The 24,241-nt window shown below is 50.9% G+C and overlaps 4 protein-coding genes across 7 annotated transcripts; 2 read left to right on the plus strand and 2 right to left on the minus strand.

The window, feature by feature from the left end:
* The first annotated feature begins 728 nt into the window (after positions 1-728).
* ALG8 (ALG8 alpha-1,3-glucosyltransferase) lies at positions 729-10,525 on the plus strand. Of its 4 annotated transcripts, none has more exons than XM_072339312.1 (13): positions 729-907; positions 1,398-1,488; positions 2,622-2,815; positions 4,037-4,146; positions 4,798-4,865; positions 5,400-5,526; positions 6,110-6,213; positions 6,313-6,433; positions 6,751-6,890; positions 7,676-7,815; positions 8,216-8,313; positions 9,274-9,346; positions 9,889-10,525. In XM_072339312.1, exons 1-13 carry the CDS (start codon positions 729-731, stop codon positions 10,118-10,120), a joined length of 1,677 nt encoding a protein of 558 aa, XP_072195413.1. In that variant the 3' UTR covers positions 10,121-10,525. The 4 variants fall into 4 exon arrangements, with proteins under 4 accessions (XP_072195413.1, XP_072195399.1, XP_072195420.1 ...); XM_072339298.1 differs by having other exon boundaries at positions 782-908; positions 1,410-1,488; XM_072339319.1 differs by having other exon boundaries at positions 782-908; positions 1,410-1,488; positions 6,792-6,890; positions 7,710-7,815; positions 9,889-10,243.
* Positions 10,526-10,721: 196 nt separating this feature from the next.
* On the plus strand, positions 10,722-13,111 carry NDUFC2 (NADH:ubiquinone oxidoreductase subunit C2). Its single transcript, XM_072352302.1, has 3 exons — positions 10,722-10,961; positions 12,657-12,800; positions 12,935-13,111. The coding sequence occupies exons 1-3, from the start codon at positions 10,823-10,825 to the stop codon at positions 12,982-12,984; spliced, it is 333 nt and encodes a 110-aa protein (XP_072208403.1). The 5' UTR covers positions 10,722-10,822; the 3' UTR covers positions 12,985-13,111.
* A 1,659-nt stretch (positions 13,112-14,770) lies between these two features.
* On the minus strand, positions 14,771-15,382 carry THRSP (thyroid hormone responsive). The gene has a single exon (XM_072356912.1). The coding sequence runs from the start codon at positions 15,221-15,223 to the stop codon at positions 14,822-14,824; it is 402 nt and encodes a 133-aa protein (XP_072213013.1). The 5' UTR covers positions 15,224-15,382; the 3' UTR covers positions 14,771-14,821.
* Positions 15,383-17,815: 2,433 nt separating this feature from the next.
* Positions 17,816-23,600, minus strand: LOC140256201 (ubiquitin carboxyl-terminal hydrolase 35-like). Its single transcript, XM_072344574.1, is given in 7 exon segments — positions 17,816-18,053; positions 18,310-18,362; positions 18,364-19,492; positions 19,805-19,911; positions 20,912-21,005; positions 21,124-21,314; positions 22,473-23,600. Coding segments are annotated over 7 exon segments (2,940 nt in total).
* Between the last annotated feature and the right edge of the window lie 641 nt (positions 23,601-24,241).

A 24,241-nucleotide genomic window follows, 5' to 3' on the forward strand; every position in this document is an offset into this window, starting at 1 on the left:
ACATGCCGTGGGCTGGTTGCCACCCACCAGCTTTCTCTGCTCAGGGTCCCAGCCAGCCTGGCCTTGAGCACCTACAGGAATGGGGCACCCACAGCTCTCTGGGCAGCTGTAAACTTCCTACTAGCATATATTTCTCCTCTTTTAGTTTAAATCCATCCCCCCTTGTCCTGTCATTATCAGACAATGTAAAAAGTCAGGCCCCTCCAATAAGGACATACCAAGGCCTCCCTGGAGCCTTCTCATCTCCAGGCTGAACAAGTCCGGCTCCCTCAGCCCTATTGTCGAGGTGCTCCGGACCTATGAGCATCTTTGTGGCCCTCCTCTGGACTAACTCCAACAGCTCTGCATTCTTCTTGTGCCAGGCTACAGTACTCCAGATGGGGCCTCACAGTGACAGAGAAGAGGGAGACAACTCCCTGCCTTGCCTTCTGTTGATGCAGCCCAGCACACTATGTCAGCCTTCCAGGCTTCATGTCCAGCTTCTTCCTCCACCAGAACCCTCCAGTCCTTCTCCGAAGGGCTGCTCTCAGTGAGTTCTGTACACACAGCTGGCATTACCCAGACCCAAGCGCAAAGCAGTGCCGCTTGGCCTCGTTGAACCTCATTCAGTTCATGCAGGCCCACATCTCAAGCGTGCCCACGTCCCTCTGGATACCGCCCCTTCCTCCCTCTACCCCACACGCGACTCCAAACCAGAAGCAACAGCCGCCGGGGCGCCGCTACTGCGCATGCGCAATCAGCGCCGAGGCGGGGCTGCGTGCTTCAAACCGTGCGGGCGGGCTGCGCTGTCTGTGCTGCGCATGCGCGGGGTGTCAGCGGGGACGCGCAATGGCGGCGGGCGGCTGGAGCTGGTTTCGCTTTCTGGCGCTCGGTGTCTCCTTCCTCAAGTGTCTCCTCATCCCCACGTAGTAAGGATGTGCCCGGGGCTGGGGAGCAGCGGCACGGCCTCTCAGCTCTCATGGGGACGGAGTAGCTGTGGGCTTTTCCCACTGGGGAGGTGGGGCGGCCGTCCTGGTTTCTCTCAGGGCTGTGGTTCCTGAGCTGTTGTGGTGCCGTCTCCTTGTCTTTTTTTCGCATATAAAAGGGCGTCGTGCCTTCCTTCTGCCTGCTTTTCAGGCTCTTGAGATATGTTGAAGCGGTTATTCTTTTCAGTTTTTCAAAAATCAGCTTTTTTTTTGCTTTTTTTTTCTTGAGGATTATTACATTTACTTCTGGAAAAAGTCACAAAAAACCCCGGAACTTTAGTTAATTGTAAGAAAATCCTGAGCTATGGGTCGTCTTGCCCTATAGTTACCTGCGTGTGTCCTTGGTACAGGTTCTGGTAACTGCCCGGGTTTGGTTTTCCTGCCGTACTCTGAAACGTTTCTTCTTTATATGCAAACGTGTCTCTTAACCCAAACCTTTTGTAGTCATTCCACAGACTTCGAAGTGCACCGGAACTGGCTGGCCATCACACACAACTTGCCTCTGTCTCGGTGGTACTATGAAGTAAGTTTGGGGTGACGTTTGGTTCTTTGGCTTGGGATTCTTAGCTGTAAGTAACTGTAGGTCTGTTGGTCGTGTCAGTCTGATGCTAGAGGAGAAAACTCTTCCTTTTCAGAAGGAATGAGGGTCGCTTTGAAAGTAATGCTGCTTATTTGAATCATAGAATGGAATAGGTTGGAAGGGACCCTAAATGTCATCAAGCTCCATCTTGTTGCTGTATGGTGGTTGCCACCCACCAGCTCAGGCTGCCCATGGCTCCATCCATGGTAGCCTTCAGCACATCCAGGGCTGGGGCACCACAACAGGTTCCACAACAGTGGAAACCACAACAGGTTTTAAAAGCACGATGCTGCTGTCTGATAGAGCAAATTCTCAGCTGTAAAACACTACTTTTCATCGTAGTCACCACCATTAGCTATGCATCTTTGCCACTGATGAACAACAGCCTTTGTGCTGTGCTTGTAAGAAGTCTGTACCTGTGGAGGTGACATGCTGTTTCTCACCTGCTATTATGGCATTGTTGCTAGGACAAGGTTGCACATGCAGTCTGACTTTATCTGTTTGGTCTCTATAAACATTCAGCATGCACTGATGGATGGCTGCGGGTACATTTTTTTCCTGCATGGTGAAATTCAGTGGAGCTCCTTTGCTGCAGGTGCCCTTTTGTCAGGCTCTTCTCTACTGTCATACTACTAATATCCACCTCTAATGTCATGGGCCATAAAGTAGAAGGGTTAGTTTGAGAGTGAAGATGTAACAAGACTGTGCTGGTGATTCCTCTATTGTAGGCCAAAAAGAAATCAGTGAGCTACTTTTTTTGTTGATCTTTTTGAATGCTGGCAGTATTCCTAGTTGAAGTTTAAGGAGCAGGTGATTCTATCTATATGAGTTAGGTGGAGATTATCAAAATGACATTTAACCTTCTGCCAATGGAAGGGTGTCCTATTCCTATATCAGCAGAATGGCTGAAGTCGTGTCCAGCACTGGACAGCTGGCCGCTTTGTTGTGAAGTACCCTCTGTTAAATGGAGGCTACTGAGATGAAATGATCAACTGATTTATTGTGATGGATTGTACTTGAGAGACTGCAAACAGCCCAAGTTGTATTAAATCGGTTAATCTCATTTTTGTCTCCAGGCAACTTCAGAATGGACCCTGGATTATCCACCTTTTTTTGCTTGGTTTGAATATGCATTATCACATATTGCCAAGTACTTTGACCCTAAGATGTTGGTTATTGAAAATCTAAACTACACCAGTCCTGCAACCATCTTCTTCCAAAGATTTTCTGTCATCTTTACAGATGTTCTCTTCATATATGCAGTTCGTGAGTAAGTCTTAATGTTCTAATTTTAGGGACGGGGGGCTGAGTAACGACTACATTGTTTGTACATGGAACAACAGCAAAACTGCTTTAGCTTTGAAGGAGAAATATGGAGCCTACTGCTCAATGCAAGATAACTTTTGTTTTTCTTGGCAATGCTGTAGCTGTACGTGTGATTGGTCCTTTACATATTAAGGTATCAGGAGCCTTTCACCCACTCTTGATGTTTTGTTTCTGTCACTGGGGTCTCTTTGCAGGGGTTGTGGATCCACTTGGGTAAGCACAACTGTTGTGTTTTTTTACTGTTGCTCTGCTCCTAAGGAGTAAAGGCATGAAAGAAACTTGCGATGAAGTGCCAATATGAGCAAAGATTCTAAGTCACTCTTGTGGTTTTGGTCTATTCCAAGTGTTATGTAACAAGATTATATTTTTAGTTTGCCTTGCCTTTACAAGCAAGAAGAATGGTGCTACCAAAAGCAATACGGCATAAATCGTAGAATGGCTTTGTTTGGAAGGGACCTCAAGGATCACAAAGCTCCAACCCCCCACCACAGGCAGGGCCAGCAACCTCCACACTTAATACCAGCCCAGGCTGCCCAGAGCCCCATCGGACCTGGCCTTGATCACCTCCAGGGATGGACGGGGCATCCACAGCCTCTCTGGGCAGCTGTTCCAGCACCTCATTGCATAGTAAAGAACTTCCCCCTGACATCCAAGCTCAGTCTTCCCTCCTTCAACTTAAAACCATTTCCTCTTGTCCTGCTGTTATCTCCCCTTTCAAAGATCTGACTCCCCTCCTGTTTGTACGCTCCCTTTACGTACTGAAAGGCTGCAATGAAGTCACACTGCAGCCTTTTCTTCTCCAGGCTAAACAATCGCATCTCCCTCAGCCTGCCTTTGTAGGGGAGGTGCTCCAGTCCTCTGATCATCTTTGTGGCCCTCCTCTGGACTGTCTCTCATAGCTCCCAAATTGATCACAATTGTTTTCAATCTGACCTAACCTTAACTTCAACACACATGTCAACTGTATCACTTCATACGAGAAATTGTGAGATATTTTTGCTCGGCAGGCTGCTGGTATTGGTGAGAGAGGGAGAACTAAAGGTCAGGGGTGATGACCTGAAATGCTATAAAGAATTGACAGTCTAAGTGCAGTTTTCAGCTTCATAAAGTAACAAGGGTTTCATTAGTTGTTTCAATTAAGACCTTCCTTTTTTTTATTGTTCAGATGCTGCAGATGTGTAAATGGGAAGCGAGCTGCAAAGGATATTCTGGAAAAACCAACCTTTATTCTTGCCGTTCTGCTCATGTGGAACTTTGGGCTGTTAATTGTGGATCGTATCCTTCCAAACCAAATGAGTTATTTGTGTTGGTGATCTTTTTATTTTAACTCATTAAAAAGCCATGAGTGGGATTATTATGGAGCTGGTTAATGCTGTGTGGGAGATATCAAGGTGTTTTCAACCTTGGATATAAAAATAACTGTGGGAAGTCCAATTGCTGTCAGTCAGGCATAATGTTCATTGATCTAGCTAAAGAGTGATCAGGAAAAAGCAGCAGTCATTCCTTACTGTGGACAGGGCTAGTTCTGTCCTCCCCTGTCCTTGTCTGAGTTGCATGCTTACAGGTGGTAGGTGATAAGTGAAGACTGCTTTCTCCATCCATTAACCAGTGTGAGGTAGAGACTTATACTTAAATATTCAGGAAGTGGAGAATTGACCTCTTATTTGTTTTGTGATGCTTGTTTCATGTCACATAAGCAGTCAAATTACTATGTTTCCTTGCATTCCAATAACACTCTAAGTTTAGTAGACCTTGTGTACTTAATTAAGATTAGGAATAGCTTTGTGTCTACCTGGAGTGTATTTAAGGCTGCTTTCCTGATTTGAGTTCCGTTTTAGTTTGAGTTTGATTATATGTTTGAGCCTGTCCAGAAAACTGATAGTTGTGGAAAAAACTTCCTTTATTCCTTTCCTGACTCAAGTTCAGATATTCACTTTCAGTACAATGGCTATTTGTTTGGCCTGATGCTTCTCTCCGTTGTCCGGCTATGTCAGGTAAACTTAAGTTGCTCTTTGTTGTTGTTTCTTAATTACTATTATTTTTGCTTATTTCTTTTAGGTACATCAGTTTACCTCGTTTAGTTTCAATAGGAGTAGCGCATGGGAGTGGCTCAGAGTTGAGCATCTAATTATTTCTTGAGTCTCAGGGTAAGAGGAGAACCTGACTATCACTGCAGTTGCTTGCTGATGCTGTAGCATTTCAGTCTGCTGTGAGAAAGTTGGTTTCTGTTACACCTGAGCAACCTGATGTGGTTTTCTGCCATCTCATCTCCAAATCACCAGTTCTTAGAAAACAAATCAGAAGCTGCAGGGTGGTGAGGCCTATCTCACTATTGTCTGACAATATGGTTTCCTTGTCTGCACTGATTACACATAACAATATTGTTTGTAATTTGGAGTGAAAATTCATTTGTTGATACGCTTTTGATAAATGTCAGGAGTATGCTGTGGGACTATTTGATGTTTGTATGCAGGGAGAACAAGAAGAAAAGTGTGCATTTTTTGTTTCTTCTGTTCTTTTTCCTTTAGAAGAGATACCTGGAAGGTGCTCTTCTTTTTGCTGTTCTTCTGCATTTCAAACACATCTACTTGTATGTGGCCCCAGCATATGGCATTTATTTGCTGCGATCCTATTGTTTTACTGCAAGTAATGCAGGTAAGCTGGGGTTTTCTGCACTCACTTTTTGGTGGGATTGTGTTTAGTGGGACATGAGGAAGGTAGAACACATGCTGGTGCCATTGGAACAGGATGGCTGTGGGTCAGATGAAGGTTCTTATGGTGAACAGAGTAGGGAATCTTTGAGGTTCCTTTCTGTTTATTTTAAAAGTAAAAAGAATTTTATATTCCTCACATGAAACAAAGAAGGTGCCTTTCTTTAAATGGGAAAAACAAAAGGCTATATAATATAGGAGCTGCCATGTGAAAAAAAGTAAATGGGCATAGGTTATTGAAGAATGCAAGCCTCCTTTTAACCCAAAGAGGTGTATTGCCCTCTCTGTGCTTAAATATAGAACAAAATAAAAGCACTACTGGCTGGTTCTCGCCTCTGTGAATATGCCCAACAAATTGCTTTGCATACCTTGAATTTACTAAAAGATTCAGGAAACAACTGAATATATTGATATCAAGGGCTTTGTACTTGTAGTTAGTGCTGGCAGTTCACTCATAGCGTGGGATGTTTTGTCTGCCTCTCCACCTGCTACAATAACTGCATTCATAATCTGTTTGCTTCTTATAGATGGATCCGTGAAGTGGAGGAGTTTTAGCTTTCTTCGTGTAACCCTTCTGGGATTGATTGTCTGTCTTGTTTCTGCCCTTTCATTGGGCCCCTTCATAGTACTGGTAATAACCCACCTGCTATTCACCTCTACTGTTAGAAGAATGTATAAAAATGTGAACTATGTTGCATATAATTTCTTCTCTTCTTTTTCTTTCCTGTAGGGTCAGCTGCCTCAAGTGATTTCACGCCTCTTTCCTTTCAAGCGAGGCCTCTGCCATGCTTATTGGGCCCCTAACTTCTGGGCTTTGTACAGTGCTGTGGATAAAGCACTCACAGTTGTTGGTACAGTATGCAAATCTTGCTACTTGGTTCTTCTTTGAAGGTAGAGCTCATGGAATTTTAGTCCTCCTTCCCCATGCTGGGTAGCAAATTGCTTTTTCAGGTTGCCTGAAATCAGCTGATGATCCACGTAACTCATTCCTTGTCCTGTTTCCAATGAGAGATCAGAAATCAATCTACCCTCTCTTATGCTTTTTTAAAACAAAGCAATCTTAGCCATATATTTCAGTCCTGTTCTACAGAACGGTTTGGTTTTATTTCAGTTCTGCAGCTGCTTTGTTTTCTTTATGAATACCAGTTTGTACTTTGCTTGTTTTCAGGCTTGAAGTATAACTTCCTTGATCCCACAAAAATCCCTAAAGCCTCAATGACAGGAGGGCTGGTTCAAGAATTTCAGCATACTGTCCTTCCTTCTGTGACTCCCCTGGCAACGTTAATCTGTACTTTCATATCAATATTGGTAAGAAGAAATAATGGCTTTGCCAATCTGTGTTTTGTCCCCAGTGGTTTTTGTTTTATTAACGTGCACTTTGCATAAATTTTCATCCCGAAGCAAAACCACATTTTATTAAATTATTTATAATAAATTATTAGGGTAAATATGGAGTTGATATCGTTTTTATATGCAATATTATTCAAGTGTGGGTAAGATTATGATCTGTGGCTCTAGAACAGTTAAGAGATGAAAGGCAGTCTTGCATGGAACCCACTCTGCGTGTCGTGTGATAGAAGGCAGCTGAAGTAGGATTTGAACAGAGGTACTGATGGGATGGCGTGGGCAGCTCGCTGTGTTCCTGACAGTGTGACCTACATGTAAACATGATGTTCTTCACATGACAAGGAAAGAATTGAAGGTTCAATAATTACCTGCCTACAGAGTTCAACTCTAATGGAAACCTGTGTGAGCCTTTAACTGGAATGCTTTGTTTCAACACCTGTAGGCAGTAACTTCTATATCAAGAGTTTAGCAGCCTAGGTTCGAAAGAGATTGTTGCAACACAGATGACACAGTTGCCTGTGCATTTAGAGTTTCTTAATAATATACGGCAATAAGGGAAAAAGCACACTGAATTGTTCAAGTTCTACATCCAGAATCTGCATCAAAATAGATTCTGTACCTCCAGGACTATATGATTCGTGTGCTATATAATCATAGTTATGTAATGTTGAGAAGCTTTTGGACAGTGGCTTGCATTCAGAACTGCAAAACTTCACTGAAGTCCTGTTTTTGCCTGTTGTTTCTAGCCCTCTGTTTTCTGTCTTTGGTTTAAACCTCAAGGGCCCAGAGGCTTTCTTCAGTGCCTTGTTCTTTGTGCGTTGAGCTCCTTTATGTTTGGCTGGCACGTGCATGAAAAAGCAATTCTCCTTGCTATTCTGCCTTTAAGGTGAGTTCCCTATGTGGTTGTTGGCCAAACTGAGCCTGCTGCCACTTGCTGAGGGATGCTCGAAAGAGGATCCTAACCCAGTGCCAGTTTTGATATGTGAACATCAGTACAATTGGAATATATTGTTACTTGTGCAGTGTTGTTTGTAACTGGGCACAACTGCATTGCAATACTGGAAATACTGGGGAAAGGAAGATATGGGTTTGCTGTGGTGGGGTTTCCTTGTTGAATTTTCTCCTGCAGGCTGACTGGCTTGGAAACAAGACATTCCATCACAGGTTTGAATCTGGGAGGACTGGGGTACTATGGAATTCTATGTGACTCATTCTCTTTTTGTGGCTTGTAGTGTTTTGCTGAATTTACTAAAAGACTGAGTAACACAAATTTGTGTCAATTTTAGCTTGCTGTCTGTTCAGAGAGCGAAGGATGCTGGCATTTACCTGATTCTGACAACCACAGGGCATTTCTCACTTTTTCCATTGCTGTTCACGGCACCAGGTAAAGTGTTTTCTTTGGATTATTTTGTTCTAAGCTGAAAATTGCAGGAGACTTGTGCCTTAGAAAGGTAGACAATACTGCAGAAGAGCCTTAGACTTCAGATTGAAAGAGATGGGAAGTCATTGTAGCCAGCATTTGTTCCCCCTCACTATGTTGCAGGTGGTGAAACTTCCCTTTGTATAACATATAACCATGCCAAGTGAAAGAGACAAAGACAGTTGGTGACTACAAACCTAGAAGGCTGTTTTCCAGCTGACTTTTCCAGCTGACTACTGCTTAGTGCTATCAGTTAATTAAATAAAATCCCTGCAGCAGCATCAAATAAATCAGTATGGGTGGGGATAGACTTGTTCTTGTAAGTGGATGCTATTCCAGCCTTCTTCACCCTGCCTTTGATTAATCAGATGTACTAAGGTTTAAGTGAAATAAGCAGGGCTATGACAATGGTACAGTGACTGGTACAATGGTACAGTGACTGGTACAGTGATTGGCTGTAGGTCTGATAGAGTTTGAATCCAGATGCTATTCTTTTGGTCAGGTGATGCTGTTTGTTTGCAGTAGAGAGGCAGTTGCTTTGAGATATTAGAAACTTCCTCTGCACTCTCTATTAACTCACTCTTACCCAGTGCACAGCCTGGATAGCAGTCCCTCATCTGTTTGAAACTTGCCAGTAATTCTGTACGTTTTGCCAGCAAAAATTTGTTTGTGCTGCCATATGTTGTAGTTCTAATTGTGTTCAGTGTGCATTCATTGTGTTGTAACGCTTGGTATGTTATTTGGTAAGTATATATGCCTATCCTTTTGTATCCTGAGCTATAAATCATTTTGCTCAGCTTGGGTAGAGTAATTTATATGGGCAACGCAATCTTGAATGCTAGCACTTCAGGATGCTGCAGTGTAGGTGGCATAAGCTTCTTAAGAGTTTATTTTAAACGTGTGTTGTGTTCTTTTGTATTTCAGAACTTCCAATTAAAATCCTGCTTATGCTGCTGTTCAGCGTTTATAGCTTCTCTTCACTGAAATCTCTGTACAGGTAATAAAAACAGACTTTGTTTTAAAACAAAGAATGAAACCACTTCTCTTACAGGGAAACTGTCATCACAGGAGAGAGATGAACAGCACAGCAAGCTGATGCTGAAGAGTTTAGTGTTCCAGTGATGCCTCCTTTCTCAGGAGGAAGGGCTTAAGTTCTATAGGACATCTCTGTTATGTTTGAACAGACAACCATCCAATTGCTCTCAGAGAGTAAATCCCAACCTCCTCGGATGTGCTGGTAAAGCACAAAGGTACAACAATCCTTGTTAGGATTTAATTCTGTTTGAGTGCTTACCAGGGTGCCAGTGTTTAAAAACACTGCTGTGCTTAATAGTGGTGCTCAGTACTTCCATGTTTATAAGGGGCAGGTGATGAATGGCATGCCTCTACAACCTCAACAAATGGTTGCCTCTGCAACCAGTGCCCTCTGCAACAGACACATTCATACTCATTACATAAGGCTTGTGGGGAGGGGGCAGTTGTTAGGTCATTTTTAGTGAGTGTTTTGACACTTCTCTTTTTCCTCATCCTTTTTGACAGGAGGGAGAAGCCTCTCCTTAACTGGCTTGAAACGATCTACCTCATCCAGCTGGTGCCTTTGGAAATCTTCTGTGAGATTGTATTTCCTCTGACCCCCTGGAAACTGCGGTTTCCTTTTGTCCCCCTGTTGCTGACCTCCGTTTACTGTGCTCTGGGTATCACGTATGTGTGGCTGAAACTTTATGTCTCTGTCTTATCCGAAAGAACTCCTGTTAGACAGAAGGCTGAATAACATCACGTGGCCGGGCTCCATCCCAGGTTTATCCCTTTGAGGTTATCAAGCACTGTGAGGGGTTGTCAGAAGGACAAACGCTGTCTTACCAATGGCTGAATGTGTTCTGTCTTCATGAGGGAAGGTTCTTCCAGCACTTCTGTACTGTCCAACCACGATACCTCTGCTTGGAGACGCTCATCGCAGTGACATGGCACAGCGAGATGCAGCGTAATACAAAGAACTTTGTACTGACTGTGAGAGCTCCAGCCTTCCGTCCTGAGCAAAACCTGACTTTCACATTGCTCTTTGTAACTCGTCATTCTGTTTATACTGAGGTACAATAGGTCGTTGCTGCGTAGAGCTGAGCATTGTTGCTGCGTGCTGTGGGAATGTGTTAATAAAGACTCGATATTTTTGTTTGCTATTTTTCTTCTGAGCCTTTCTTGATGTTTTTGGAGGGTCTCTGTACCACAAGGCCTGCACTGTGTGGCCGGGACCACCGCCACCTCTCCTGTCCCTCCCGGCTCTGATGGAGCAGAAACGTTCCCTACCCCCCAGCGCTGCCATCCCGGCGTCCCGCCGCTGTTCCCCGGCAGCGCAGCCGGACCCGCCCCGCTCTGCGCTCGGAGCGCGGCGGAACTCGCGTTCGGGGCTACGCGGCCGGCGGAGCGCGGGCAGCAACGCACCGCGCGGTCACCTCTGTGCGCCGCCGCCGCCGCCATGCCGTTCCTCCCGGATGAGGCCCGTTCGCTGCCGCCGCCGCCCATCGTGAACAAGGGCTCGGTGTGGTTGGGGCTGAGCGGCTGGTTGGCGGCCCTGCTGGACAACGGCTTCGCCAGGCGGCCTGTCCTGAAAGCGGGTGAGGGGTTTGTGTGGGGGGGAGCCCTGAGGTGCGGGGCTGAGGGGATCGTGAGGGGACTTGTGGTGTTGGGAGGAAAACTGGGGGGGGGGTTATGGGGGATATGGGCTGTGCGGAGCCCTGAGGTGGGGGGTGGGGAGGCTGTGAAGGGATGTTGAAGGAATGTGAGGAGATCTGGGGGGATTGAGAGCACTGTGAGGGATGTGGGGAACCCTGAGGGGGCTCTGAGAGGGATGTGAGGAGATCTGCGGGGGACTGAGGGGATTCGGAGATATGGGATGTGGGGAGACCTGAGGTGAGGGGATGGGGGGGGGCTCTGAGGGGAATATGAGGTTATTTGGGGGGAATTAAGGAGGCTGTGAGGGATGGGGGGTGTGGGGAGCCCTGAGGTGAGGGGCTGATGGGGTGTGAGGGGACTTGGGGTGTTGGGAGGGGGATTGAGGGGGTCTGAGGGATATGGGAAGCCCTGAGGTGAGGGGATGGGGGGTGGGGAGAATGTGAAGGGGATATTGGGAGGATTGAGGGTAATACAAGGGATGTGTCAGCCTGAGGTGAGGGGATGGGGGGGGCTCTGAGGGGGTATTGGGGGAATGTGAGGAGATATGAGGGAAATTGAGGGGGCTGTGAGGGATGGGGGGTGTGGGGAGCCCTGAGGTGAGGGGCTGATGGGGTGTGAGGGGACTTGGGGTGTTGGGAGCAATACTGGGGGGATATGGGATGTGGGGAGCCCTGAGTGAGGGGCTACTGGGATCATGAGGGGACTTGGAGGGGAGTTGTGAGGGAGACCACAGGGATTGAGGGGACTGTGAGGGATATATGGGGGGTCTTTGTGGGATGTGGGAGTGCCTTGGAGCAGTCTAAGAGACTGGGGGGGGGTATGAGGGGGATTAGAGGGATTCTGAAGGGTCTCTGGGGGGATATTGGAGGGGTAGAGATGAAAGCTCTGAAGTGGGGGATATGAGACTTTAGGGGACTCGTGAATTTGGGGCAGATTTGAAGGAGATCCTGAGGGACACAGGGGGAACTTGGGGGGACTGAGAGTTGTGGTGGGGATCTGAGGGGACTTGTGAGAGATCTGGGGGACTCAAAGATATGGGCAGTGGGGAAACTCAGAGGTGAGAGAGTTATTATGGGGGACTGAGGGGACTTGAAGGGACGTGGAAGGGCAGAGTACTGAGGTGAGGGATGGAGGGGACTGAGATTGATGGGGTTGCTCAGAGGGCTGTGGGAGGGCTGAGAGGGGAATCAGAGCTGTGGGGGGGATCTGAGGGGGGTCTGAGGTTACTGTGAGAGTTATGGGGATCGTCTGAGGAGGCTGAGAGGGATTTGGGGCTTTTTGGGTGGACGGATTAGGGGAGACTCAGAGGGATTGGGGGAGCCTTGAGGTGAGGGATATGGGTATGGGATGTAGGGGGTCCGAGAGGGGTATGGGTGAGATTTGGGGGGGATCAGAGGGATGTTGGAGGGTGTTAAGGGGACTCTGAGGGACATGGGGGATGGGGGAGCTTTGAAAAGGAGGATATTGGGGGGACTTAGTGGGGTGCTGAGGTGAGGAGGGAGCTAAGGGGATACAGGGGGGAACCCAGGAGGAGGCATTTGAGAGGTTGGGGAATGAGGTGTTTGTGGGGGGGGGGGGGACATGCAAGGAGAAAACAACGCTTCAGATCATCGCTTTGGGGCTCCTCCCTGTTCCAGGTGTTCACCGCCAGATCCTGTTTGCCACCGTGGGGTGGTTCGCCGGCTATTTCCTTGTTAAACGTGCCGAGTACGTCCACGCTAAACTGGACAGAGAGCTGCTCGATTACGTCCGGCGGCACCCTGAAGACTTTAAGGAAGCAGGTTGGTAACCCGTAACCAAAAGGCTTTTCCTTTGGAAGTGACAGGTCACCGGGGGGAGGTGGTTCCCAACTCCAGAATGGATCTCAAGTATCCAATAAGGGTTTTTCCCCGACTCCTCTTGCTGCCTTTTGCAGAGAAGAAAAGAATAGGGGAGCTCCTGGAGGATTTCTATCCCATTCGCTGATGCTTCTGCTGAGCTGATGCTGGGTTCAGAGCTCCACGGGGCTGCCTGCGGCCTTTCAGCTGCCCACGTGTGGAAGGGGAACCATCGTTCGATCTCATTAAATAAAAGTTAATGATGAAATACAGAATGGTTTGTCCCCTGTTAACTCCGATCCACTCCTCGCCTCCGTTTTTAAGTGTGAAAATGGAAGGCGCGCCTGTCCCTGCTCCTCCCATCCATGGTGGCCATGTGAGGACAGTGACCGCCCCGTGGCCACCTGCCTCTTATCAGCCACATCCCACCCTGGGGTGACACCTGCCTGGGGACACTGTGCTGGGCTGCCAGGGACCTCTGGAGCTCATCCCAGCTCACAGAGCGGATCTGGGACGTCTCACAGCTCTTATCAGCCATGTCCTATAGCAGTGCTGAGCACATCCTGCCATGGCTGGAGGTGACACATCCCTGGGCACCCTGAGCCACTCCAGCCCAAGCCAGAAGCACGGCCTGAGGAGCCCACAGCCCTCCTCCCTGCGACCACCATCTTGTGATACAGGGCCTGTGCTTCAGCTCTGGGAGCGCCCCCCTCGTTCCAAGAAAGACATCGAGGCCCTGCAGTGTGTCCAGAGAAGGGCGGTGCAGCTATGACGGGAATGAAGCACCTTCTGGGTCTCATGGGGAGCAGCTGAGGGAACTGGGATGGTTCAGTCTGCAGAAGAGGAGGCTCAGGGGAGGCCTTCCTGCTCTCCACAACTGCCTGAAAGGGGATTATGGTGAGGCGGGGATTGGCCTCTTCTTCTGAGTAACAGTGCCAGTGTTATTTGGCACCCCAGCCTACAGCAGCGGGGTTGAAACCAGATGATCCTTTCCAACCCAAGCTCTTGCTTGATTCCACGGTTAGGAAACATTTCTTCTCACAAAGGGCAGCGATGCAGTGGCACAGGCTGCACAGGAGGTGGTGGAGTCACCATCCCTCGCTCAGCACCACCTCGCTCAGGAGCCCTGGAGATGATGTGGCACGGAGGGATGTGGTTAGTGACCACGGTGTGGATGGGTTGGGGGTGGAGCTGGGAGTCCTCGAGGTCTTTTGCAGCCTGGACTCTACGAGCGATCCCTCACAGCACTGCAGCTGGCCCTTTTCCCTCCCTATCCTTCCTAATGGGGGCGGCCGCACTACCGGCAGAAATGCCACTGCCCCGATTAAAGCGGTGGGTGCCATCTCCCCCAGGCAGATGCTGATCCTGACACAGGTTCCCGCAGTCCCAGCATGTCCCAGTATGTCCGTGCCGCATCCCATGATGCCCACGATCGGGCCACTGCTCCCTACAAAGCGCTGCCCGCTGCCACCCTCGGGCTGCACCGTTTACGGTGCGGGCAGAAGGAGGCAGCCGTGCAAGGACTGATGCAGCGAGCCCACCCAGCACCGGGCGGCCGCTCCCGCCGCCCCACGACGGCCCTCATCCTCGCTGCTCCCCCCCCCAGCGCCACTCGGGACGCGGCCGGCACCGCTGCACCCCCCCACCCCCCGCCACCCCGCGCGGGTCCCCGCCCTCCTCCGCTTCGTGCGGGCGGTTCCCGGTCGGCCCCGTGCCGGGTAAAGCGATGCGCGGCCGGCGGCTGCAGACAGTTCGTTTTATTAGCAAAGAGCGGGGAGCGCTGCGCGGCTCCGGGTCCAGCCCGAAGAACAGCGCCGGCGCTGCGCGGCTCCGTCCGAGTCCAGCGCGGCGGTGCGGCGCTCCCCGAGAACGGAGCGGAGGGCGGAGCGGGGCGGCACCGCCGGCTCTCGCCGTGGGGACGCGGCTCCGCCGTCGCCGCTCGGAGGCCGCCCCGTCCCGCGGCGCTGAGCCGGAGCCGCGCGGGGTCACCAGCTGGGCTGCGCGTCGCCGGGGCTGATTCGCTCCAGGATCTGGCTGTAGCGGCGCGTGAGGGCGGCGGTGTCCCTGGTGAGGTGGCTGAGGATCTGCTGCAGCCCGGCCAGGTGGTGGCACAGCCGTCGCTCCAGGCTGCCGTCCGCCCCGTCGGCTGCGGCCGCGGCGCCGTCGGCGTCGTCGTCGGCGTCGCTGGCGGAGCTGCGCTCGGTGACGGAGGCCAGGCCTCGCTCCACCATGGGCTTGATGGACTTGAGGAGCTGGTAGCGCTCGTAGAGGTCCGCGGAGCCGCTGGTGGCTGGGTCGGCCCCATCCTGCGGGAAGACCCCTCTGAGCAGGCTGGGGAACATCACCTCCTGCTCCATCTTCTGCGTGGCCGAGAAGTACTGCTCCATGGCCCCGCGCCTCTCCTCGCATCCTGCCGCTGCCCGGCCCCGCCGGCTCTTTTATGCCGCTCCGCTCCGCTCTCTTCTCCTCCCCGCTGCGCTCCCCGCCCCGCTCGGGCTCCGGTCCCGCTGGGTCGCGCCGCGTCCCTGGCTCCGTGCCCCCGTCCCCGCTGCGCTTCGGGCCGCGGGGCCGGGCTCGGACGGCACAGACTCTGCCCCCGCTTGCGGCACTCTGGGGACGTCAGCGCCCGGGGCTTGAGCAACGCCGCGCCGCACCGACGGCACAGGGCAGCACGTCCCCGACGTGTGTACGCGGGTGCTTTCACCCCGTGCGTGTGCCGTGGGATATCGGCTCTGCGGGGACATGGCTGCGCTCCTGGGGCAGAGTGACGTGGAGGATGCTGCCTCCTGCTCCCACCTTTGGCCCCGGCGTTGTCCTGCCGAGCTGCTGCAGGCCTTGGGCAGCACACGGGGGTAGTGGTGGCTCAGCGGCGTCAGCCCGGGCCCCATCACCACCTCGTGTCCCATCGCGATGCCGGAGGGAACGCGGAACGCTCAGAGATGGAGCCGGGGCTGAGGAAGTGCTGCTGAAATCCCAGCCGTCAGCAGAACCGGCAGCGCTGCCCAGTGCTGCCAGAAGGGCCAAAGGACAGTCGGGGTGTGTGGCAACCCGCTCCTATTTTGGGAACAGAAATGAGCTCCTTTTGCAAGCCACGGCGGGGCAGCTCTCCGCCACGTGCTCAGCAGGGACACTCACCTCTTGGAGCAAACACGGTTGCCCCCAGCTGTTCCCATCGTGCCTGTGTGAGTCGTGCTTGTCCACGTGTGTCCGTGGAGCTGCATGGAAAATCCCACTGGGGTCCCCTGAGGACGTGGGCAGTGACGGCAGCAGCACATGAGGACTTTCCTTGCCCATGGCTGTGCCTCACCAAGCTGGGTTGGGAAGGGGGACCTGGTGCCATGATGGCTGCTCTCAGGTCACCTTGCAGCAAGCTGTAGGCCTTCTGCTTGGTGACCAGGCACTTCTGCTTCGGGCCTTCCAGAAATCCAACCTTGCTGCCTCTGTACCGGACACATGTGGGGCAACAGGAAGGGGCAAGCCAGCAGGGCCACTGTGTGCTCAGGATGTTGATCTCCATGGGATGTTGCTCCTTGGGAAGGACTTGGTTGTTCTTCCCATCCTCAGTCCTGATGGGGCACAAGGTTAAGCCAAACCAGCAGGGGCAGAAGGAGGTCGAGTTATTGGTCTGCCCTCAGTGCTGCTCCTCAGGAAGCTCCCAATTCCGGACCCAACTGAGGCAGCTGGCACAGACAGGAACATATTCAGGACAGGGAGGCATGGTCAGTGCCGTGGCTCTCAGGAATTTGGAGGCAGAAATAAGCCTCACTGGTAGAGACTGGGAGCAGCATCCTATAGTGACTGCACAGGGGGCTCCATGCATACTCGGTGCAGATTATCTCCACCAACACTGTAACTCCATTGCAAAAGGCCAACGAGTTTGTTGGGCAGGAGTTGCCCGTGGTGAATCCATCCGTACTCCGTGTGATTCTCCTCTCCCATCAGCTTCTCCCATCCTTCCTCCCATCAGCCAACAGCAACGAGTACTGCTGTAGGACACTGAGCCTCTGTACTGAATTGATTCCCTTTATACGTAGGGATGAAAATAAAGGAATATATGAGATTCAGTATAAGAGATTCGATCCTTTGCTTACATCCCATGTAGCAATGCCTGTGCTTTGTCTTCTCCTCCACAGCAACACAGGGCTCCCCCCTGACACCCCAGTCCAGATTAGGCTGCACACACAGCACCAAAGGCACGTGTTTCTGCCACTTGAGCTCAAGCAACCTTCACTGGAAACGCAAGAAGCAGGTTGGGGGGCGTTGTGGGACAGAGCTACGATCCTATAGACACGCTGCCCAGGGCTTGCGTTGGCTCCCTCCACCAAAATCAGCCCTCGTTCTGTGACTGGTGATGTAGAAAGCTCTGCTTTCCATAGTGTGCACTTACATAGGGTGCATACAGAAAATGTGGTTGTGTTCCTTTCCTTTTTTAAGAAGTACCTGGTGGGTTTATGAGTCTTAGTTCAGGGCGTCTTAATTGACAGCCTGGTTGTCAAGCCTGGCAGCTCTGGCCCAGAGTAACCAAGTAACACCAGAGTAACCAAGTCCTAAAGACACATCTGGATAAACAGCTGGGTCTGCCATGTATCTCACAGCATCCAGAGGTCACCAGTGACACAAGAAGGGCCCAATGGACCACAAAAGTCCCAACCAGAGCCGCTCGGTCTCTCAGCATTGTCCAGGGCGACCGGTTGCTGCTCAGTGCAGCCAAGCAAGCTTGCAGGCTCACCAACACAGAATACTGGTAACGTGCGGAATCAAACCCCATAACCCACGTGAGATTATTGAGAAGTTATGTTTATTATGGAAAATGGATGGAATTCTGAGACATTATTAATTTGCTGTCCCACTCTCTTAAGCATGCGTCACAAAGATGTGGTGGAGGACTCTGGTGGTGGCTGGATGAAGGATGTATTGGACGTTGGATGTCTTTCTAGCTGTGAACTTTCAACCATTTCAGGGGGCTGTACTGTGTCGTATCAGAAACTGCCTTGCTTTCCTACGGTTTCATTGTTCCTAAGGCTTGCATACAGTGGTATAGTTTCTTTGGTTGACTGGCACTGCAGTGCTGGCTGCTGATGGTCCGCAGGACTGCATCCTCCTGATGAGCTGTCATCGTCCTTGTCCCTCTCAGAGTCTCTCCACCACAGCGGGGATTTTGGCAAGGTGGAAATGTAGGCAGCTCTGTTCCTCGCCCCCTTTTCCTGCTCCTGCAGGAGAAATGACAGAAATACATGGTTGTTATTCACATTGAAATGATGCTTCGGAATTGATCCCACCTTCTTTGTGCTGTCCCATTTGCCCCAAATTAATCTGGTGTTGCTGAGACATGTAACTCAGCTCTCAAAGTCGGTTGGAGAGATACATCAAAGTGTCGTATCTCTCCAGCAACATGGGTGATCCTAAACCAGCCCCTTGACACCCAATCTCAATGGGAAAATGCAACCTGTATACACCTGGGATCTACCTGCAGTAGAGGATGTTGTCTTTGGAGATGGCTTTCATCAAATCCTTATTTAGGGAAGGTTTGGCTGTGCAGCTTCCTGGCTTCTGCCACAGCCTCATGCACTGAGGAGCTTGGCCTGTCTGCCCTCTGCCTGTAGAAGATCACGTAGGCAGTGGCCTTGGGGTATAAAGAAGTCAGGTTGCTGACGGATTCAGAGGAGAAGGTGGAAACCCTGTGGTCGTTGAAGAGGTACCACGGGATCTCAAAGTCCAGCTGCTCGTCGGAAGCCAGTTTTGGTGTCCCATCCCGAGGCTGTGCGTGGGGCACGGTATCGGTGCACTCTCTGCAGTAGCAGTAGTAGTGGCCGCTCTCTGAGGAGCTGCCCGAATGCACCACCACGCTGCAGAGGTCGTACACGGCGGACACGAAGGTGCTGCTCATGTCAGATCTGCCCTTCCCATGCCGACAAATGTCCTCTGTTGCCTCTGAGCTGACGAGGACGGGCAGTTGGAGCACCTCAGGAATGGAGACATTGTCCAGGATCTTGCTTCTCGTCATGGTCTGCGGGTCGAAGGAGAAGCGCAGCAGTGTGAGGATGAGGTAATGCGGGGCCTCTGTCAGCTCTGCCACCTTCTCAGCATCCTGCAAGGAAGCACATTTCTCGCAGTGGTATTGATTCTCTGCGGTCAGTCTCTCTGGGGATAGAAAATAGTTGATTAAATCCCCAACGGATAGGCACTCCTTAGGAGCGCGTGTCTGCTCCCCAGAAGCCAAGTCAGGATCTTTGGTTGTATGTGCTGTTTCTCTGGGCTCCCGAAAACCCAGTGTTTCCACCAGCACTGGCTGGGCTCCAGAATCTCCAGACACTGCGGGCTTCCTCCGGACCCAGGGAGACACTGTTGGCTGGTTTTTGGGGGGCTCAATAAACTGTGGGCCGATTTCTTCCTCTTGTAAAGCAGAGGTGCTTCCTGGCCTGCATATGGGCCTGTCTGATGGGGGGAATGCCAACGACAGGTCTGTGAAGGCTTCTTCTCGCGAGGAGATGTTCAAACACTTCAAGCAACGAATCTTTGTCATCATTTTTCCCCCAAACATCTTCTCGACCAGTGTCTTGTTTACGGATCGATGCTCCATGGTTTGAGACATCAAACTGGTTTCCTTGAGCTGCTGGTAGTAGATCCTCTTTCCAGTTTTTTCTTCCTCATGTAATCTTTGGCAGAAGGAAAAAGATGAGAACAATAAAACATATGGAATGAGTTTCTACAGTACGGTTTCGGTTCCCCGCTCGTCGCAGTTAACGTGTAATAACCTGTCTGTGCACAGGGCTCTGATGCCAAGTGTGGTGTTGCAGAAGGCACAAACAGAGTTCTACTAAGAAGCCCCAGACTGGTTTTCCATCTTTTACACCCAATCTCTGATCTCAGCCACTTGCACCACTTCAGAGCGGTCGGCATTTCATATGACATGAAGGCTTGGGGCATCATCACATCTGGGTTCCAAAACTGGAGTGCTTGCCACATACCGATTCAGAAGGTACTTGAGATACTCCGAGCAGTCCTGCTGAGCACCAGGGCTAAACCAGGATGGCTGGGAGGCAGAGAGGAAGCTCTCGGGTGAGATGGCAGGTCGCTGTCAGAGAGAGGGAAAAACACATTTAAGCCACTGGGTCTCACTTCATACAGAAGAAGACTGGTTTGGTATGTGGCAATCAGCACTGGTAGGATGAATTGCAGCCCTGCTGAACATCCCTCTTGGACTGCCACGGGTATAACAGATTCTGTGTGCATCCTTTAACCAGTATGTATCACTTAGGTACTCATACGAACAATACATGCATTCATTTCTTCATTCATTTTCAAAATGCGTTGTGTTCCTGACCCAGAAACTTCTACTAAATTCTGCTTGAACTTAATTTGATCCTTAATTTGATGCCAAGTCCATTTTTTAAAAGAAGAAACGTATAACAATCGACTAAACTTCCATCCATCCTCAGGTCACTGCAGGCAGGTAAACTGCATTACTGGGCAATGTATTCAGTGCCTTTAGGCAATAGTTGTCTCAGTAATACAGTGGCAGACCAATCACTGCCTGGAGAAATGACTTTAAGTACTGTCCCAAAAGAAAAATAACTAGAAGAATCATAGGAAATTATCTATGAGCTATACAGCAGGCAAGTATGTGAATGCACATCAAACACACCATAACCTGCTTGGAAAAAACTGGCTCTTTTATGACCAAATGTGCAAGCTAAGATGTTCCCTATATTGCCTCCAGAAAGTGACCTGCAATGGATCTGCAATGGTGTAGCACCACAATGGAACAAGGCAAAGCTGCCGGTCAAGTCTTGGAAGACAGAGAGGTGCGGGTCAGTGGGCTCACAGCAAGTGAAAAGTCAACACGGTGTCTCTGGGGGACAGATGGGTGCCTTCTCCAATGGACCGAGATATGATCCATCTGGAGTAAATTTCAGGTTGGTGGAGAAAGCACCCCTAATTACTTTGTTTTTGGGTTATTTTTCTTACTTTCCCTCAGATATTAAAGATTCACAACATCTGGAATCCAAAGGTTTGTTGCTGTTGTGGTTCTTGGACTTTGGTCCAAGGAAAGAACTAGAACATGAATTAATTACCTGACTGTGCTCCAAAAATGTAAAGAGTGACTGCAGTTCCATCATCAGGTGCCAGGAGTTGCCCTCGGTTAAGTTCAACACCGAATGCCGAAAGCTGCAGAAGGCAACCGCAGATGCAAAACAAGATGGACAGTTAGCGTGGGAAGCACAATGCCAGTGCAAAGAGCAACCCAGGAGCCTTCCTAAGTGGGAACAAGGGAGCAACAACTCACTCTGAAGCCATGAAGAGAGACTGTATGACACTGTTCATGTAACAAGTGTTTCCCAAGTTAAATAAGCCAGTCTTCCCTGCCTTCGATTTGGAAGCCATAACTGGGCAGCAGGGCAGCTCGTTCTTCTGGGAGGTCCGAGCATTTTGTCCAAAGACGTGTGCAGTCTGTTCTCTGTTTGGAACTGGAAGAGCCTTGGAAAGAGAGCAGTGACACCAACCGTCATCATTTTGGTGGGCAAATGCAGAACTCCTCTGTAGGAGGTGTTCGTGGTGCAGTTCAACCTCATGTTGGCATGCACCCAGTAGAAGACACTGTAGTCATCAAGAACATTTCTGTGCACAAACCTTTGCTGGGCTGAGGCGTGCTCCTCCCCTCTGGCTGACCGTCCCCCTGAAAAGAGCAGGCTGTCAGATGGGCACAAGTGGCTCATGGAAATCACTCTCCCTGCTCTCTGCTTCACCTGCCCCTTTCTCTTTTGCTTGCCCTACTCTCACACAGGCCCTAGATCACCCGAGGCCAAAGATGAACGCAGCAGGGCATGCACTTTCCCTGGGCAACCCCTTTGCAGGGATGTGGGCAGCATGTGGGCCCCTTCTTCTACATAGGTCCCTATCAGGAACATTGCAGCTATGGCTGCCTTTCCTCTCCTGACACCCGTACTGCCTTCTGCCCTGAGCAGCAGCCTCCCCACACCAACAGACTGCAGCACTCACTTGCTTTGCTGAACTTCATGCTGTCCATCCACAGAAAGCGCACACTGTCTGGAGCTGGATGAGGAGTCTGCAGAGGGTCTCTTACTCTCCCCTGTGCCACGGGCCGTATGCCTGCCCTGACAGACGCTGTGCACTTGTGGTTGGAGCAAACAGGGGGTCGGAAGATCACTCTCCTTCAACCTTATTTCCGTCTCAGTCGGGCAAAGTAGGTTGGAAAGAATTTTGTTGTCATTTTCCTGGCACTCAGTTTCCGAGGAAGCTGAGGCCGTAGTTTCCAAGGAAGCTGAGGCTGTTTGTCCTGTTCCCTGGAAGTGAGAGAGCATGGGCACATTGAAAGGGATGCAGGCTCGTTGGGCAGAGCATCACCCTGCAGGGCTTTGATTGGGGCGGAGCATTTCCAGCCTTGCCAGAATGCTCGGGGCAGCCCATGGGGCTCACACCACCTCTGGCAGGCCCTGTGTTGTGCAGGGGGTTTCTCCCGCTGTGTGACAGCCCTGTGGCTGAGCAAGTCCCTGGGGAGAGTTAACTGATATCTGGGGGTCTGCTTTTCTTGGCTGTCTTCACGTCTATGGCCTTGATGGTTCCCTGCTCCGCAGCCAAGCTACTCTCTCTGCACAGTGCAACTTGTCTGCTTACCTGTCCCCCAGTTCTTAATCTTCTCCAGAGGCCACAGGCCTTCCTCCACAGCCGGTGAATGCAGAAAGTTATCAAGGCATCTGTAATGAGCCAGGTTCTCCCTCCAAGCACAAAGTAGTCCCAAAGCTGTCCCAGGATGCCAGGCAAGCTGTAGACCTTCCACTTGGTGTCTGGGAACTGCTGCTTTGTGCCCTCAGGAACCTTGCTGCCTCTGTACCAGACCTGTTTGGGGCACTGGGAAGGACCAAGCCAGCAGGGCCAGTGTGAGGTCAGGATCTTGGTCTCCACTGGATCCTGATCCCAGGGAAGGACCTGGTTCTTATTCCTGTTGTGGGGGCAGGTGTTCAGGCCAAACCAGCAGAGCCAGTAGGAAGTCAGGATCTTGGCCTGCACTGGATGCTGTTCCTTGGGAAGGACCTGGTTGTTCTGCCTGTCCTCGATCCTGATGGGGCAGGAAGTCAGGCCAAACCAGCAGGGCTGGGTGGAGGTCAGGATCTTGCTCTCCACCGGATGCTGTTCCTCAGGGACATTCAGCTTTTGGTTTGAATTACAGAGCCAGCTGAGCCAGCCTGCACAGCCAGAGTCATGTCCCACAAACGGAGACATGGTCAGAGCCATGGCCTTCTGCTTGGTGCCCGGGGACTGCTGCTTTGTGCCCTCAGGAACAACAACCTTGCTGCCTCTGTACCGGAGCCATTTAGGCCTCTGGGAAGGGCCAAGCCACCAGGGCCAGTATGAAGTCAAGATCTTGGTCTCCACTGCATCCTGCTCTTTGGGAAGGACCTGGTTCTTATTCCCATCCTCTCCCCATGTGGGGCAGGAGGTCAGGCCAAGCCTGCAGAGCCAGTAGGAGTTAAGGATCCTGGCCTGCACTGGATGCTGTTCCTTCGGAACTACCTGGTTTTTTTGCCTGTCCTCAGTCCTGACAGGGCAGGAGGTCAGGCCAAACCAGCAGGGCTGGGTGGAGGTCAGGATCTTGCTCTCCACCGGATGCTGCTCCTCAGGAACATTCGGTTTTGGGTCCCGATTCCAGACCCAACTGAGAAAGCTGGCATAGCCAGGGCCATGTCCCACAAACAAAGACATGGTCAGAGCCATGGCCAGCAGGAGAGCCAGGCTGAGCTTCATCCTGTTCTCTTCCAAAGAACAATCTCAACGCACAAATGGCTGTCACCCAGAGCAGAGCTCCAGCTGTGACCACCAGGACGGAGCGGCCGCTCCACGTGTCTGAGCTGGGGGAGGCTGCCAGCGTGACTTGACCAAGTCTGATGTCATGCCCTGCTCTATGATGTCACAATGCCTTTCCCCCGCACCGCCCTTAGGATTGCCAGCGTGGCCTGGTGGATTCCATGGTGGATTTGTTAGACCTGGATCTCCTCAAGGCAGAGGGTCGAGGCTCAGGGAATTCCAATGTGCCACTCCCACAAAGCAGGAAGCCGACACGGCAGCAGCCGGAAGGTTTTGGAAGCCTCCTTGGACGCCAGTTTCATGAAAGACCCTGAATAACAGCTGGATGCACTGTGCTTTTTTCTAACTTCAGCTCCAGCTCCATTTGGATTTCCCATCGGCAGCACTTCCAGCCTAGCAGCATTAAATACAGGAAGCACGTTCTGCTGTCCCTCTAGAAAACAATACAAATGGGATTGTTGTCTGCATTTGGAGCAGCGTGGCTCATGGGCATGGAGGAAGGCCCCCATGCACCCATCTCGGGGCTGTAAGAGGCCATGATTTTTTGTCTCAGAGTTTGCTGCAGACAAGTTCAGGCAAGT

Source organism: Excalfactoria chinensis, chromosome 1 (assembly GCF_039878825.1).
Source record: "Excalfactoria chinensis isolate bCotChi1 chromosome 1, bCotChi1.hap2, whole genome shotgun sequence".
In the NCBI taxonomy this organism is placed as follows: Eukaryota; Metazoa; Chordata; class Aves; order Galliformes; family Phasianidae; genus Excalfactoria; species Excalfactoria chinensis.